This window comes from Pieris rapae, chromosome 5, assembly GCF_905147795.1.
Source record: "Pieris rapae chromosome 5, ilPieRapa1.1, whole genome shotgun sequence".
Taxonomy (NCBI): domain Eukaryota; kingdom Metazoa; phylum Arthropoda; class Insecta; order Lepidoptera; family Pieridae; genus Pieris; species Pieris rapae.
The window spans coordinates 3,563,026-3,575,545 of record NC_059513.1 but is presented as its reverse complement, the minus strand read 5'-3'; the positions used below and the strand labels follow the sequence as shown (position 1 = coordinate 3,575,545).

Here is a 12,520-nt window from a genome sequence, read left to right as displayed (position 1 = left end):
TAGAGCGAAATTCAGAATTTAAAATGAACAAGTCATTAAATAATTTTCGTTCTATTCGAGGGAAACTTAGATTGTACAAAGAGAGTGCGGCTTTAATTACTGAATATATGAATCAAACTGACATTGTACAAAATTTGAGTTTGTGCAGCTGCTATCAATATGCATTTTGTTAAGTGCAATGCATGTAGGGCATCTTAAAGTAAGGTCATTTAATATTTTCTACATTATTTCATTATTGATAACGCTTAAAAATATATTAACATCACATTGGCTTTATCGCAACCGGTACCAAAAATAATATGTAGTTGGTAAAAGCAAAAATAAAACGGTAATAGTAACATCAATATATCGAGCCAATGACTCCGTATGTTCACCGAAAATCTAATAAATCTCCTAAATGATATAGCGAATGTGTAGATCAGATTATCAGCTCGTGTGAAGAGGCTATAAATCTCATCTACCCTTGAAGGAAAGGCCAAGGTCATACCTTTTTCGTTTCTTTGGTTAAATTAAAATAAACGTTCTCGGTAAGGAAGAGAAATTGCTTTGCGGTATTTTAAGTAATGTCTATATCCGTTCTTTTGTAAATATTTTTTATGTATGACAATAATTGTGTTAGCGGTAAATTATATTTCATAATATTTGAGTGCGTTCTAAATTATCTAAATTATATAACAATAGATACATATATACATAATAAAATTATATGCATAACTAAGGAACAAATACGTGATATATTTATAAGACGGTAACTGTCTTTATACTATTGATGCTTGCCCATGGGCGGACGTTGTCTCTTGAAGGAATTTAATCTTAATTCAATTTAGTATGTTTTTATCCTATAAAGTGTTATTATGAACTTATGCTTGTTCTACATTTGTACAGTGATATCTACAGTTAACATACAATAATTATAACCTTTTAAATTTTCGATATCTCTGACGCAGGCGAGCGACTAATCCAGTACGCTTCAGAAAACCTGGTGACGGAGATCCTGATCCACCCACAGATGAACACGCTGATGCAGTGTATGAGGAACCTGCTCAGCTCTTTCACTCGGCACAGACACCTGGTCCACGCCGGTTACACCTTCGCGGGTAACGGCTCTTGGATCATGCAGGTTGGTACAATATTGAATTATATATAAAATATAAAAGGTAACATTTGCATATCGACTTACCTATAGAATTATTATTAATACCTTGGAAGTTGCGGATCACAGGTGGCAGGTTGGTCCAAACACATAAATGTATCTGCTCTATGAGTGACAAAACGTCGTCTATTAAATTAAAAATATGAATTTTCCGGTCATGACAACTAAAAAATTAACATAATTGTAATAATTAATACTTAGTCCTGAATTATTATTATTTTATTACTAAGTTTACCACAAAGGTTAAGTCGCATATGAGATTATGAAGCCGTTAAAAAAAGATAAATTATATTAGAATCCGCCCAATATTCAATATTACAAGTATGATATAACAAGATTAACACTGTATTTATTATTCAGTTATTCAACTACTTCACAATTTAAGCGATGAAGTCTTTATCGTTACATAAATGAGACAATTTTTCAATAAATCTATTCCGCTTGAACAGCTCAAAATAACTTTGAAAACTTGTCAAAGCGAAAATCTCGGAAAATATAAATCTAGCGATTTCTGCCTTTGATAGCTGCTCCAGACTCCATTATATTCAATAGGTCTTTTATCTAAAGCACCCTCGTCTCCGCGTCGCCTTTGCAAAAACTTCAGCAGTGATTTGTTATTGAGAATGACGTTGAAAGTCAGCCTCGGGTATAGGTCATGTATGAATTCCGTAGTTTTAGTTTCCGTGTACTATACATTTGGCGGAGACTACTTCAAGTTTTTCTGTCAAGTTGCTTTTACGCATTATTAAAAAAATCACAAAATATTATTGATCAAATTGAGGACGTATTACTTAACAACAGACACAGAGCTGCCTGCAATATTACATGGTATCGGGACTTTTCATTCAGTCATTTGAAGAAGCAAAATTCAAAAAATGATACTACAAAGTATTAATGTACACGATTGTAGAGCCATGTTGATTGGTTACGTAAGAGCCGTAGCAACTTGTAGCAAAATGTCTGTACGCGTAGCAAGACCCGTAGCTTCATCGGTTAGATTTTAAAGATTTGATGCGGTAGTTATGCTGGCTATAGATAAAACTGAAATTATAATACTTTTTTACTAAATTTTTCCCAGATATACAGTAACTTCATCCGTTGTACTGTCGGCGTAGGCATACGCTATGCAGTCCATGTATTAAAGAATAGGTAAATAAACAATAATTATTCATCAAAGAAGATTGATGAAAAGTGCAACTATCTCTGATACATACAATTTCAAAAACCCAAAACATGCAAACAGAATTCTAATTTCAAACGTAGTACACGTTTTAATCTTTAGTCTTTGTAAGGTGTGACTTCTATACGGAAACTAAAACTAATTTACAGTTTGAATTTATGCCAATACCATTTGTTGACAAGCATTGGTGAAAACGTTTGAACTTCGTTGCTGCTGGCTGTTACTTAATTGTTTTCGAATATATAAAGTGTCCGGTGTAATATACTGAAGCATCCTACGCTTTTTGGGGTTTGCAAAATGTGTAATTTTTATATGGCTCATCATTGACTACAATACTGAAGAAAAAATAACCAAATTAATTTACATTTCAATTCAAATTTCTAATACACATGCATTCTAAATACGTTTAACAATAGCGTAAATTAATTCAATGCATAGAGGTATAATAAATTGTTGGGAATACGGCAAAAGTTAAATTATAGAGAAATGCTGCAATTAAGCTCGGAGCTTTTTCCCGTGTGCTTATTGAAAAGTGCACTTTAAAGAGTTGAAAATGACGTGTGTTACAGTTTAAATGCAGGAATTTAACGTTAAATAGAAAATGGGAAATATATAAAAATGTGTTATATAAATGATTGATGATTTTTACTTGAAAAAAATTAATAAGTTCTACACATTAATTTAAAGTATTTAAAGCGCAATATTTTTCCTGAGAAAAGGAAAAATCTCTCTTTAGTTTCATAGTCAAGACTTGCGTAAGACTCCTGTAATAAAATATCCGCTAAATTTTTGACAACAGTTTTTGTTTTGAGCTAATGTAGAAATGAAAATGATTATGTACAGTACCTACTTTTAAATGTCGCTGGGATAAAAAGATTTTATACGTACTTCTTTAATAGTAACGAATGTATTATTAGAAATATTTTTTTTAGTTAAGTTTAGTTAGTTACTTATTAGAACTTTAAATGGCAAATTCTGTCGTATAACGTCTTGTGCAGTAAACTCATATTTCTTATTTATAGTATCATTAGCACGTATACAGTGTGTAAACAGTGTGAATATAGATATAAAAATACATGGAGTGATCATATACTGGTCCATGGTCATCTATTGGGGATTTTAACTTAGTACTAATTCATTTATAAATAAGTTTCACTTTTGACACGTGTACTTTGTACGGACGTACTTTTTTATGTAAAATAATTGATAGTTATTAATTTTCTGGTTTGATAGTTGTTACTTCGGAACTTGTTATTCAGATAGGTAAGATTATACATAAATATATTACACCTAAATCCCTTTATTTAATTAAATCCTTAATTTCACCGGTAAAAAATTAAATAAAATCTTTTACCGGTTAAATCAATTATTCAGATAGGTAAGATTATACATAAATATATTACACCAAAATCTGCATTATGTTAGATGAACTTATTAAAAAATTAAATAAAATCTTTTACCGGTAAAATCAATTATTCAGATAGGTAAGATTATACATAAATATATTACACTAAAATCTGCATTATGTTAGATGAACTTATTAAAAAATTAAATAAAATCTTTTACCGGTAAAATCAATTATTCAGATAGGTAAGATTATACATAAATATATTACACTAAAATCTGCATTATGTTAGATGAACTTATTAAAAAATTAAATAAAATCTTTTACCGGTAAAATCAATTATTCAGATAGGTAAGATTATACATACATATATTACACCTAAATCTGCTCTGTTGGCCTAACTTTAAAAAAAATAAATAAAATCTTTTACCGGTAAAATCAACACCAACGAAGTGTTGCAAAACGTGAAAGTGTAATATCCGTTCAACCTGCCTGAAGTTGTGGCTATGACAGTTTTAATTACCTACCGGCGATGTTACACTTAATTAGTTTTTTAATAACATTTTGCTATAATTTATTTAACGTAAATGGGGCATCATACGTAAAGGTTTTATAACTAATTTCATCAAAGTTATTTCGCAAATACATGCTAAAAAATTGTGTCCCTTAAAATAGGCTGGATTTAAAATCCCTAATGTCTTCAGCGGCTACTCATCCGCGAGGTTTTAAACTTTCCAATAGACTTTCTTTCTTTGAGACAATACCCGCTCGTATGCCGCAGAGACAGAAAATCCTTTCGCCTAATGTAAATTTTAATAATAATAATAGTCTTATTTTCTTACAAAACTTCGTACATAAGTAAGTATTTATTATTTTGTCATTCTTCTTTTGAGGAAAATGAGGGAAATGATTGTTTATATGAGACGGATGCCTGCTAAAGATTACCTGTGTTACAGGTAAAACTAATAAACTGTTACTCTACTGTCTGCTCTCTACTGTTGATATATTACTCTACTGTCTTTAATCACATGTCACGTGAAAAATGGATTAATGGTTACAAACTTCTTTTTTATTCTGTTAGAGACACTTGACATTTAAAAATAATGGCGTAAGTACAGTGTTTAATCTCGTCGGTTCTATGCCTTTGATTGAGAACTACTTAAAATGTAAATAATTATTTATTTTCATACTGACATTCATAAGTCTACATATTACCTTTAATATTAAATTTTATTTTAATTTGATTTAATTAACATTGCAAAGCAGATTGAAATTACTTTTGACACTGAGACACGAAGAGAATGTTAACTAATAATTAAACACATATTCATGTTGAATACGACTAATATTGTGTATTTTGCTAACTTAAGAAAAACACAAAACAATAATAATAAACACACACACAAAGTTTACTTAAAAAATCTTTTTTCAGGATGGTACATTTTCACTGGCTGACTTCACAGACGCCTACCAAGAGAACGAGGTGCAACGCGTGATTCGCGCATACGAGAACTCCATTTCTATTGATATACATTGCTCAGTCGCAAATGGCGAATGGGCCAAACTCCCGGACATGCCGTTCGTTAAACACTGCAAGATTCGTGTCAACCCCACTGACATACTCGACTCTGGCTCGGAAGCCATGAAGAATTTTATCGGTAAGTGTTTGAATCTTTTGCATAACTACAGCTATAATCAAACACGTATGCAAGAAATACAGGCATAGAAGATTTTACGAAATGATTTAGAAATTACTACAGAGAGATACTTCTATCCATTACAACCTCATAGTGAGATTTCATATGAAAGTTGCTATTTGAGTGAAAAGAAGCTTACATTCTATGAATTTAAGGGCCTGTTTCACAATGTCCGGCTAGGTATCAAAAAAGCTATTTATTACTTATTGGTAGGATAAACTAGTGTTTGTTGCGTTTCACGACTGTCAGATAGCGCTATTCGTCATGAAACGCGAAGTTACTTATTCGGAACCTTTATCTTCCAAATAATTTATGTGCAGCTATTTGGTGCTTTATCTATACATTGTGAAATATACCCTTATTGATAGAAATTATATACCTTTGACGACAAAAGGATACTGAAATATGTTTTGGATCAGTCGATTACAAAAGGACACAGCTGATTGGTAGTAATAATTTTTGAAATTCTCTTTGACATTTATTGAATTCTGTTTGCATATCACTCGAGTTTGAAATTAACTTGAAGCCTAGTAAATTGCGAATATTTCGCTGCATTACCATATGAATACAACAATTTGCCTCGAAGCCAAGTGGTTCACAACTTCACACGCTGTGTAACTCCGTCTATTTATGTGAGTTATGAATAGATTCTGATGCGTACTTAGAACCTACGGTATATCCATATTTTATGAACTATATTTATTATTTCTGAAAAATTTATATTTTGAAAGTAATCTTGCTAAGTGTAGGTATTTTGCAAGTACATTAAAGCTTATTTGACATGTTTTAAATATTTCGGAGGCCAAGACACATTTTGGGTAGCGGTCAAACTAATTAGGTATTGCATGCAACATTATTGCAGAGGCAATGTTAGCAAACGTGGCCGCACATTTTTCATTTCAAAAATAAATTATTTACTACCACTTTTACTTCTCTTTCGAATTGCTAATGAACAATATCAGCGCAATTCTTAGAATCTTATCGACGCAATCGTCCTTTTATTGATCAATATAAAAGTGGAATTGGAAAGTGGCAAATATATTTTTTATCATATTTTGCTCCTGAAAATAGGAGCTGTAACATAGATTGTGGTTTGCAATAGTGTAATTTTAGAATATGTCACTTATGTGAAGCTAGTGCGCTAATTAGTAATTTACATAAGACTTCAATAAAGTTGGTATTGTATGTAACTTACATTCCAAGTGTCAAAGAAGTTTACACTGAATAATACCGCAGCCGAAATATTAAAACCTATTTTACAAAAATTTAAAAATAGTATTTTACATTATATCTCAAATCTTTTATCATAACTAGACTTAAAAGTATATTTTCCTTTAAAAATTACATAGTTTTTATTAATTGGGCCATAGAGTCCAATACTCGTAATTGCATAGGTACCTTCTCCAGATACAATAGAGCCCGGGAATATTTTTATCCCGTATAATATCGGCCTATCCGGGTCAAGCGAATGGAAAAGTGAAGCAAATGTTAAAAGAGTTTTTGAAATAGGTCCAATATTGAATAACAGCTGACTTCTGATTATACGCTGACGATTCATCTATATTACAAATAACATTTTATGTTTCCCACCTTGCTTAGGATTATTGTTCAAATTGTTTTGCAGTTCGCTATAAGCATTTAGCATGGTCAACTGTTAACCATCCTGACTAATGTCAACATAATAAATTAATAACATCAATTTGTGAATTTATTTCCGAAATAATCTAAAAAACTTAAAAACTAAACTGTTGTATTAAAAGATACAATCTTGTATATATTGCAACTATTGTGTATATTTTTCTTGCTTAGGATTATTGTTCAAATTGTTTCGCAGTTCGCTATAAGCATTTAGCATGGTCAACTGTTAACCATCCTGACTAATGTCAACATAATAAATTAATAACATCAATTTGTGAATTTATTTCCGAAATAATCTAAAAAACTTAAAACTAAACTGTTGTATTAAAAGATACAATCTTGTATATATTGCAACTATTGTGTATATTTTTCTTGCTTAGGATTATTGTTCAAATTGTTTCGCAGTTCGCTATAAGCATTTAGCATGGTCAACTGTTAACCATCCTGACTAATGTCAACATAATAAATTAATAACATCAATTTGTGAATTTATTTCCGAAATAATCTAAAAAACTTAAAACTAAACTGTTGTATTAAAAGATACAATCTTGTATATATTGCAACTATTGTGTATATTTTTCTTGCTTAGGATTATTGTTCAAATTGTTTCGCAGTTCGCTATAAGCATTTAGCATGGTCAACTGTTAACCATCCTGACTAATGTCAACATAATAAATTAATAACATCAATTTGTGAATTTATTTCCGAAATAATCTAAAAAACTTAAAAACTAAACTGTTGTATTAAAAGATACAATCTTGTATATATTGCAACTATTGTGTATAATTTTTCCTCTTTATTTTACAAAATAATATTGTATATTACAAAATGTTACTAGGAAACCGCTATGGTTTGTAAATACATATATAATTATCAAGTTAAAATGAAAATACTTATAGTTAGTAACATTGTTAAACTTTTAGATGTTATTAACGCATCCAAGATATTATGAACTGAAAAGAATTTGAACTTATTCATTTAATTTTTTAATTGTAATGTATTTTATTTTTATAGCCTTTTAATTCCGACACTCCATTATATATCGGAGTTCGGTGTGCCTCTTGGCAAAAGCCTACTCTAACCCTTTCCACTGTTCTCTATCTTTTTTTTCTAATGTAACGAAGTGTTAATAAATAAATATTAAAATAAATAAAATATTATATTTTATTGTCACTTATTCGGTGTGTTTACGATTCACAACATTGAAATGATTGGTAGTAAACACTTTTTATTTTATTTTACTTACCAAAACTCGAGTTTTTCTTAATTTCTGATATGTGAAAAATATATAATTTCTGTTGGTGTTTCCTCTAACATGGCGCTTTTGCAAACAGGATGCTTCAATCAAATTACCATCGCAGGTATTCGTTAGGGCTCCAGCTGGTCTATAATTGACCTAGATCTAACTTTACTCAATGTAGGGCTTCAGAATCAATGACCTAACAACTACGTTTCCGTTTTGCTATGGATCAAATAGCCGACTTAAGTTTATTTTGCATTAAATTTTACAAAATATTACTATGAATATTTTAAAGTATTAATGCGAATTTAACGATACTACTCAAGTGCGATCCATAATCTGGTATTCAACATTACAAAGTTTTCTGATGAAACTATTTTTTTAAAGTTATTTTATACATTATTTTGTTATTTATTTATTAAAATTTCGTTAAATTACAAATAAAAATAATTAAGAAAGGTGACCTTATCGCTGACAAGGAATCTAGAAAAGCCAAAATAATCAATTCTAAAGGTAAAGTGCAAGTGCCTAACGAAATTAACAAAATTAAATTACAAGTAACACTGAAAAATTATGCAATTACCAAAATTAATTTAAAATAAGAAAATCGGTTGTCCGTAAAGTCGGTGTACTAACGATAGTTGAACGTGACAACGTCATAAGAAAATACTGATGGAATGGTTGGATTTTTCAAAAGAAAAAAAATATTTTATTTGTATATGGATGAAGAGATGGAATAAATGAAATCACAATTGAATTGATCAAGTTACATTCATTTGTACTCAAAAATACAAGTACCTGGATGGCCGAGCTTTGCTCGGTATTTAAATGTTTTTATAAATTGTGTTTTTGGAAATTATATAAAAGTACGAATTACATACTAATAAAATGATGAAATATGAACTATATAGATTATATATGCTGGAATAGCTTTAGTGTTGTTGTGTCGTTAAAGCAATTTAAAAAAAATTATTATTAATCGCCGATAGATGTCAGGAAGATCCATTTTTCAGCTTAAATTAGGACTACTAAAACACCACCTTTTTGTTATTTTCTATCATTTATTCCTAGCTAGATCGATTTATCGCCCCCGAAACCCCCCGTATACTAAATTTCATGAAAATCGTTGGAGCCGATCCCGAGATTTCAATTATATATATATATACAAGAATTGCTCGTTTAAAGATATAATAAGCAGCGTTCGTTCGGCAGCCGATTGTGCCTCTTTGTTGCTCGTTCCGCGCTCTCGCTTGCACTTCAAGCCTTAAATTGTCTTAAGCGAGGTAACGCCGCATGAGTCATGTTTTTTTCGTGCGTGCCGGCTCCATCGAATTATAAGACGTTGTCACATCACAAAACTAAAAGCTTATTTTATGCTTTACAAATAAAATGCAATACAAATGAATAAAAAAATTACAAATGTCACGATTAAGCAGGATACGATATTATGGGAGCGAAGTAGCCAAACGTCCATACGTCCCAATACGCCCAACTCCATAGTTGGGGAGCGTATAACTCAATCTATTCGGGTCTTTTTAACTACAGCATTTGATTATAACTTTAGTAAAGGATAACCTTGTTTTATGTTCCTACCTGTACCTATGTTCTGATCTGCAGTTTATCCGATATCATCTTCTTTATTATTAAGGGGCTGAGCAGGAATTTCCAATGATAGATACGTTAAGTTTATTGTGATTTTTATTATTTACAGCGTACCTGGAACCTTACATCGTTCCAGCCAGCCTGGAACAGCTATTGGTTCCCAGTGACGTGGTCGGTAACATTCGATTCAGCCACCCCACTCTCTACGTCTTCCCAGGAGGACAGGGTGACGCCGCCCTCTTTGGAATTAATGGATTTAATATGCTAGGTAAGACTTAAATTCATTATATGTTTAAAAATAAAAAAATAAAGTTGTAGAGTCGGCCACAAGCAGTGTGAATTTTCTTTTATTTTTGACTACTACATACTTTTTTATTGGTGTAGTGGTACATAATTCTCAAGTAACCTACAATTCTACAATATTTAAGGCGTTTCGATAAAACTTTTCGATTTTTTGGATTCTTCAGGGCTCTATCATAATCGAGTCGATCGAGTGTCGTCACTAACGCTAAGCCGTATGTCAGATTCTAATATATTTTTGACATACGGAAGCCAGACTACATATTATAAATAAAATAAATAAATAAAAAATTATATTATTCGAATAAAAACAACGTATGACTACATTACATAATTATAAGCTGTTCGGTTAAAATTAGTATGGTAAGAGTATATTTTATGATACAGAAAGGGATTATTAAATTATTTAATATCTATTTTGCTTACCACAGACTACTTGTGTATACAATAATATGAATTATTCATTTTCTGTTCAAAACAATCAAATGTTTTCTGCACCTTAATAAAGTTTAAATACCTTACTATTTTTAAAATACTTAGGGTCTGTTTTACAATGTCCGGATAAGTTCCAAATAAGCTATTTATTACCTATTGGTAGGATAAACACTATTGTTGCATTTCACGACTGTCAGATAGCGCTATGGGTCATGAAACGCGAAGTTTCTTATTCGGAACATTTATCCTACTATATCCATACATTGTGAAACAGACCGTTAATATAGTAACATAGCTTCTTAAATTGCCCTCTGCATATGAAAAATAATAATGCTAACTAAAATAAGTGCTATTCTGGCTTTCTGCTTACATTGTTATGAATATACCGAGAAACTAAATTAATAAATAATACTATTACTTTGAATTTAATAATTAATTAAAAGTTATTTTTAATGTGAAAGATAAGCTTGTTATACTTATTGTACCCTCATCTTAATTTAATCATTGTAATTGATTGTTAGTAAAAGTTTAACTAAATTTGTTGAAAACTTTTGGTACCTATTCTTTTAGTTTAGTAGTTCTAGTTCCGGTTTATCTACTATGAATTATGTTTTTGTAATCAACTGCTTTTCATAAACCAATGATGAATGGGGAGTTTTGGTGTATACAAAAAATAAAGCTATCATTACAATGTTTTAGTGAATATCTAACCATTACAGAGTTTTTTACGCCAGATTTTTCTCTCGGCCAACACCCACTGTCTTCTTTGCCGATGAATAGGGATGCGAACAGGCTCGCATTTAATGACGTGTAATAAGTGATACCATGATGATCTTATGTTCCAAAATAAACGTGTTTTATTTTATTTTGTACAGTTGATGGCGGTTTCTCCCGCAAGGCGTGTTGGTGGGACTTTGCCCGTCATCTGGACAGACTGGATGCTGTCCTGTTCACACGGTTGAACAACTGCTCCATGTCTGGCATGGCTGCTGTGTTGCACAGGAAAGCTACAGCCAATGTCTACCCACAGATAGGACATTTTTTCTGTAATCTTGAAGTAAGACAATATGTTCTTAATGAATACATTAAGATATATCATATTAAATAGGTACATATAAAATAATTGAATTTAAAAGTTCCGGTTTGTTTAAAATATGAAACTCACCATGATCAAGGAGATTTACTCGATAATAATAAGAGCGTTCCAATTAAAGTTAAAAGGTTGGCAACGCACTTGCGAGCCCTCTAGCATTGAGAGTGCATGGGCACCTCTAGCATTGAGAGATCAGGTGAGCTTCCTGCCCGTTTGCCCCTGTTCTATAAAAAAATGGTGCATACTATATAATATAGGTACTTTTTATATTATTATTAAATATCAAATGAAAATTGTTGTTTGAAAATTACTAAGAATTGTGTGTGGCGTAAATAACATATTATAATGGTCTTAAAATATAATGTTTATCTAAGACAACATATCAACCTAGTACAGAGATAATAAAAGGTATTTGGAATTGATAAATTTTCCAGTTTATTATTAATATCCATCCAATTATTAAATTATAATTATATTTTGTTTCTTCATCGACATCAATTGCTATGATTTTGTGCATTCTTTTTTTACAATAAGTATCTCAACATCATATTTTTATTTTTTAAGCAGTTTAATTGATACATTTTCACAGGCTTTATGTATTTTAGGATCGGCGTGGCGTATCAAGTCCTGATGGAGATAAGGACTCAGATCCCCTCTTGGTGTCCTTGCTGCAGGCTGGCTCTGACATGATGGCTGATCTCCGACATATTAACCTCAAGCCACAACATTGCTATCGTAGCCCAGAACCAATTAACTTATACCACAAAGTTGGACATGGTAATTGTTTATAGATACTTAGTGTGTTAAATTAAAAAGTAACTAAAATCGTTTATTAAA

At 31.0% G+C, this 12,520-nt stretch overlaps 1 protein-coding gene across 1 annotated transcript in view; it reads left to right on the top strand.

The window, feature by feature from the left end:
• Positions 1-12,520, top strand: part of LOC111001010 (microtubule-associated protein futsch) — a 97,076-nt gene that overhangs the window by 51,637 nt on the left and 32,919 nt on the right. Inside the window, 5 exon segments of the mRNA XM_045628316.1 lie at positions 948-1,120; positions 5,111-5,336; positions 9,965-10,123; positions 11,466-11,647; positions 12,289-12,460. Of these exon segments, the coding sequence (XP_045484272.1) occupies positions 948-1,120; positions 5,111-5,336; positions 9,965-10,123; positions 11,466-11,647; positions 12,289-12,460 (912 nt within the window).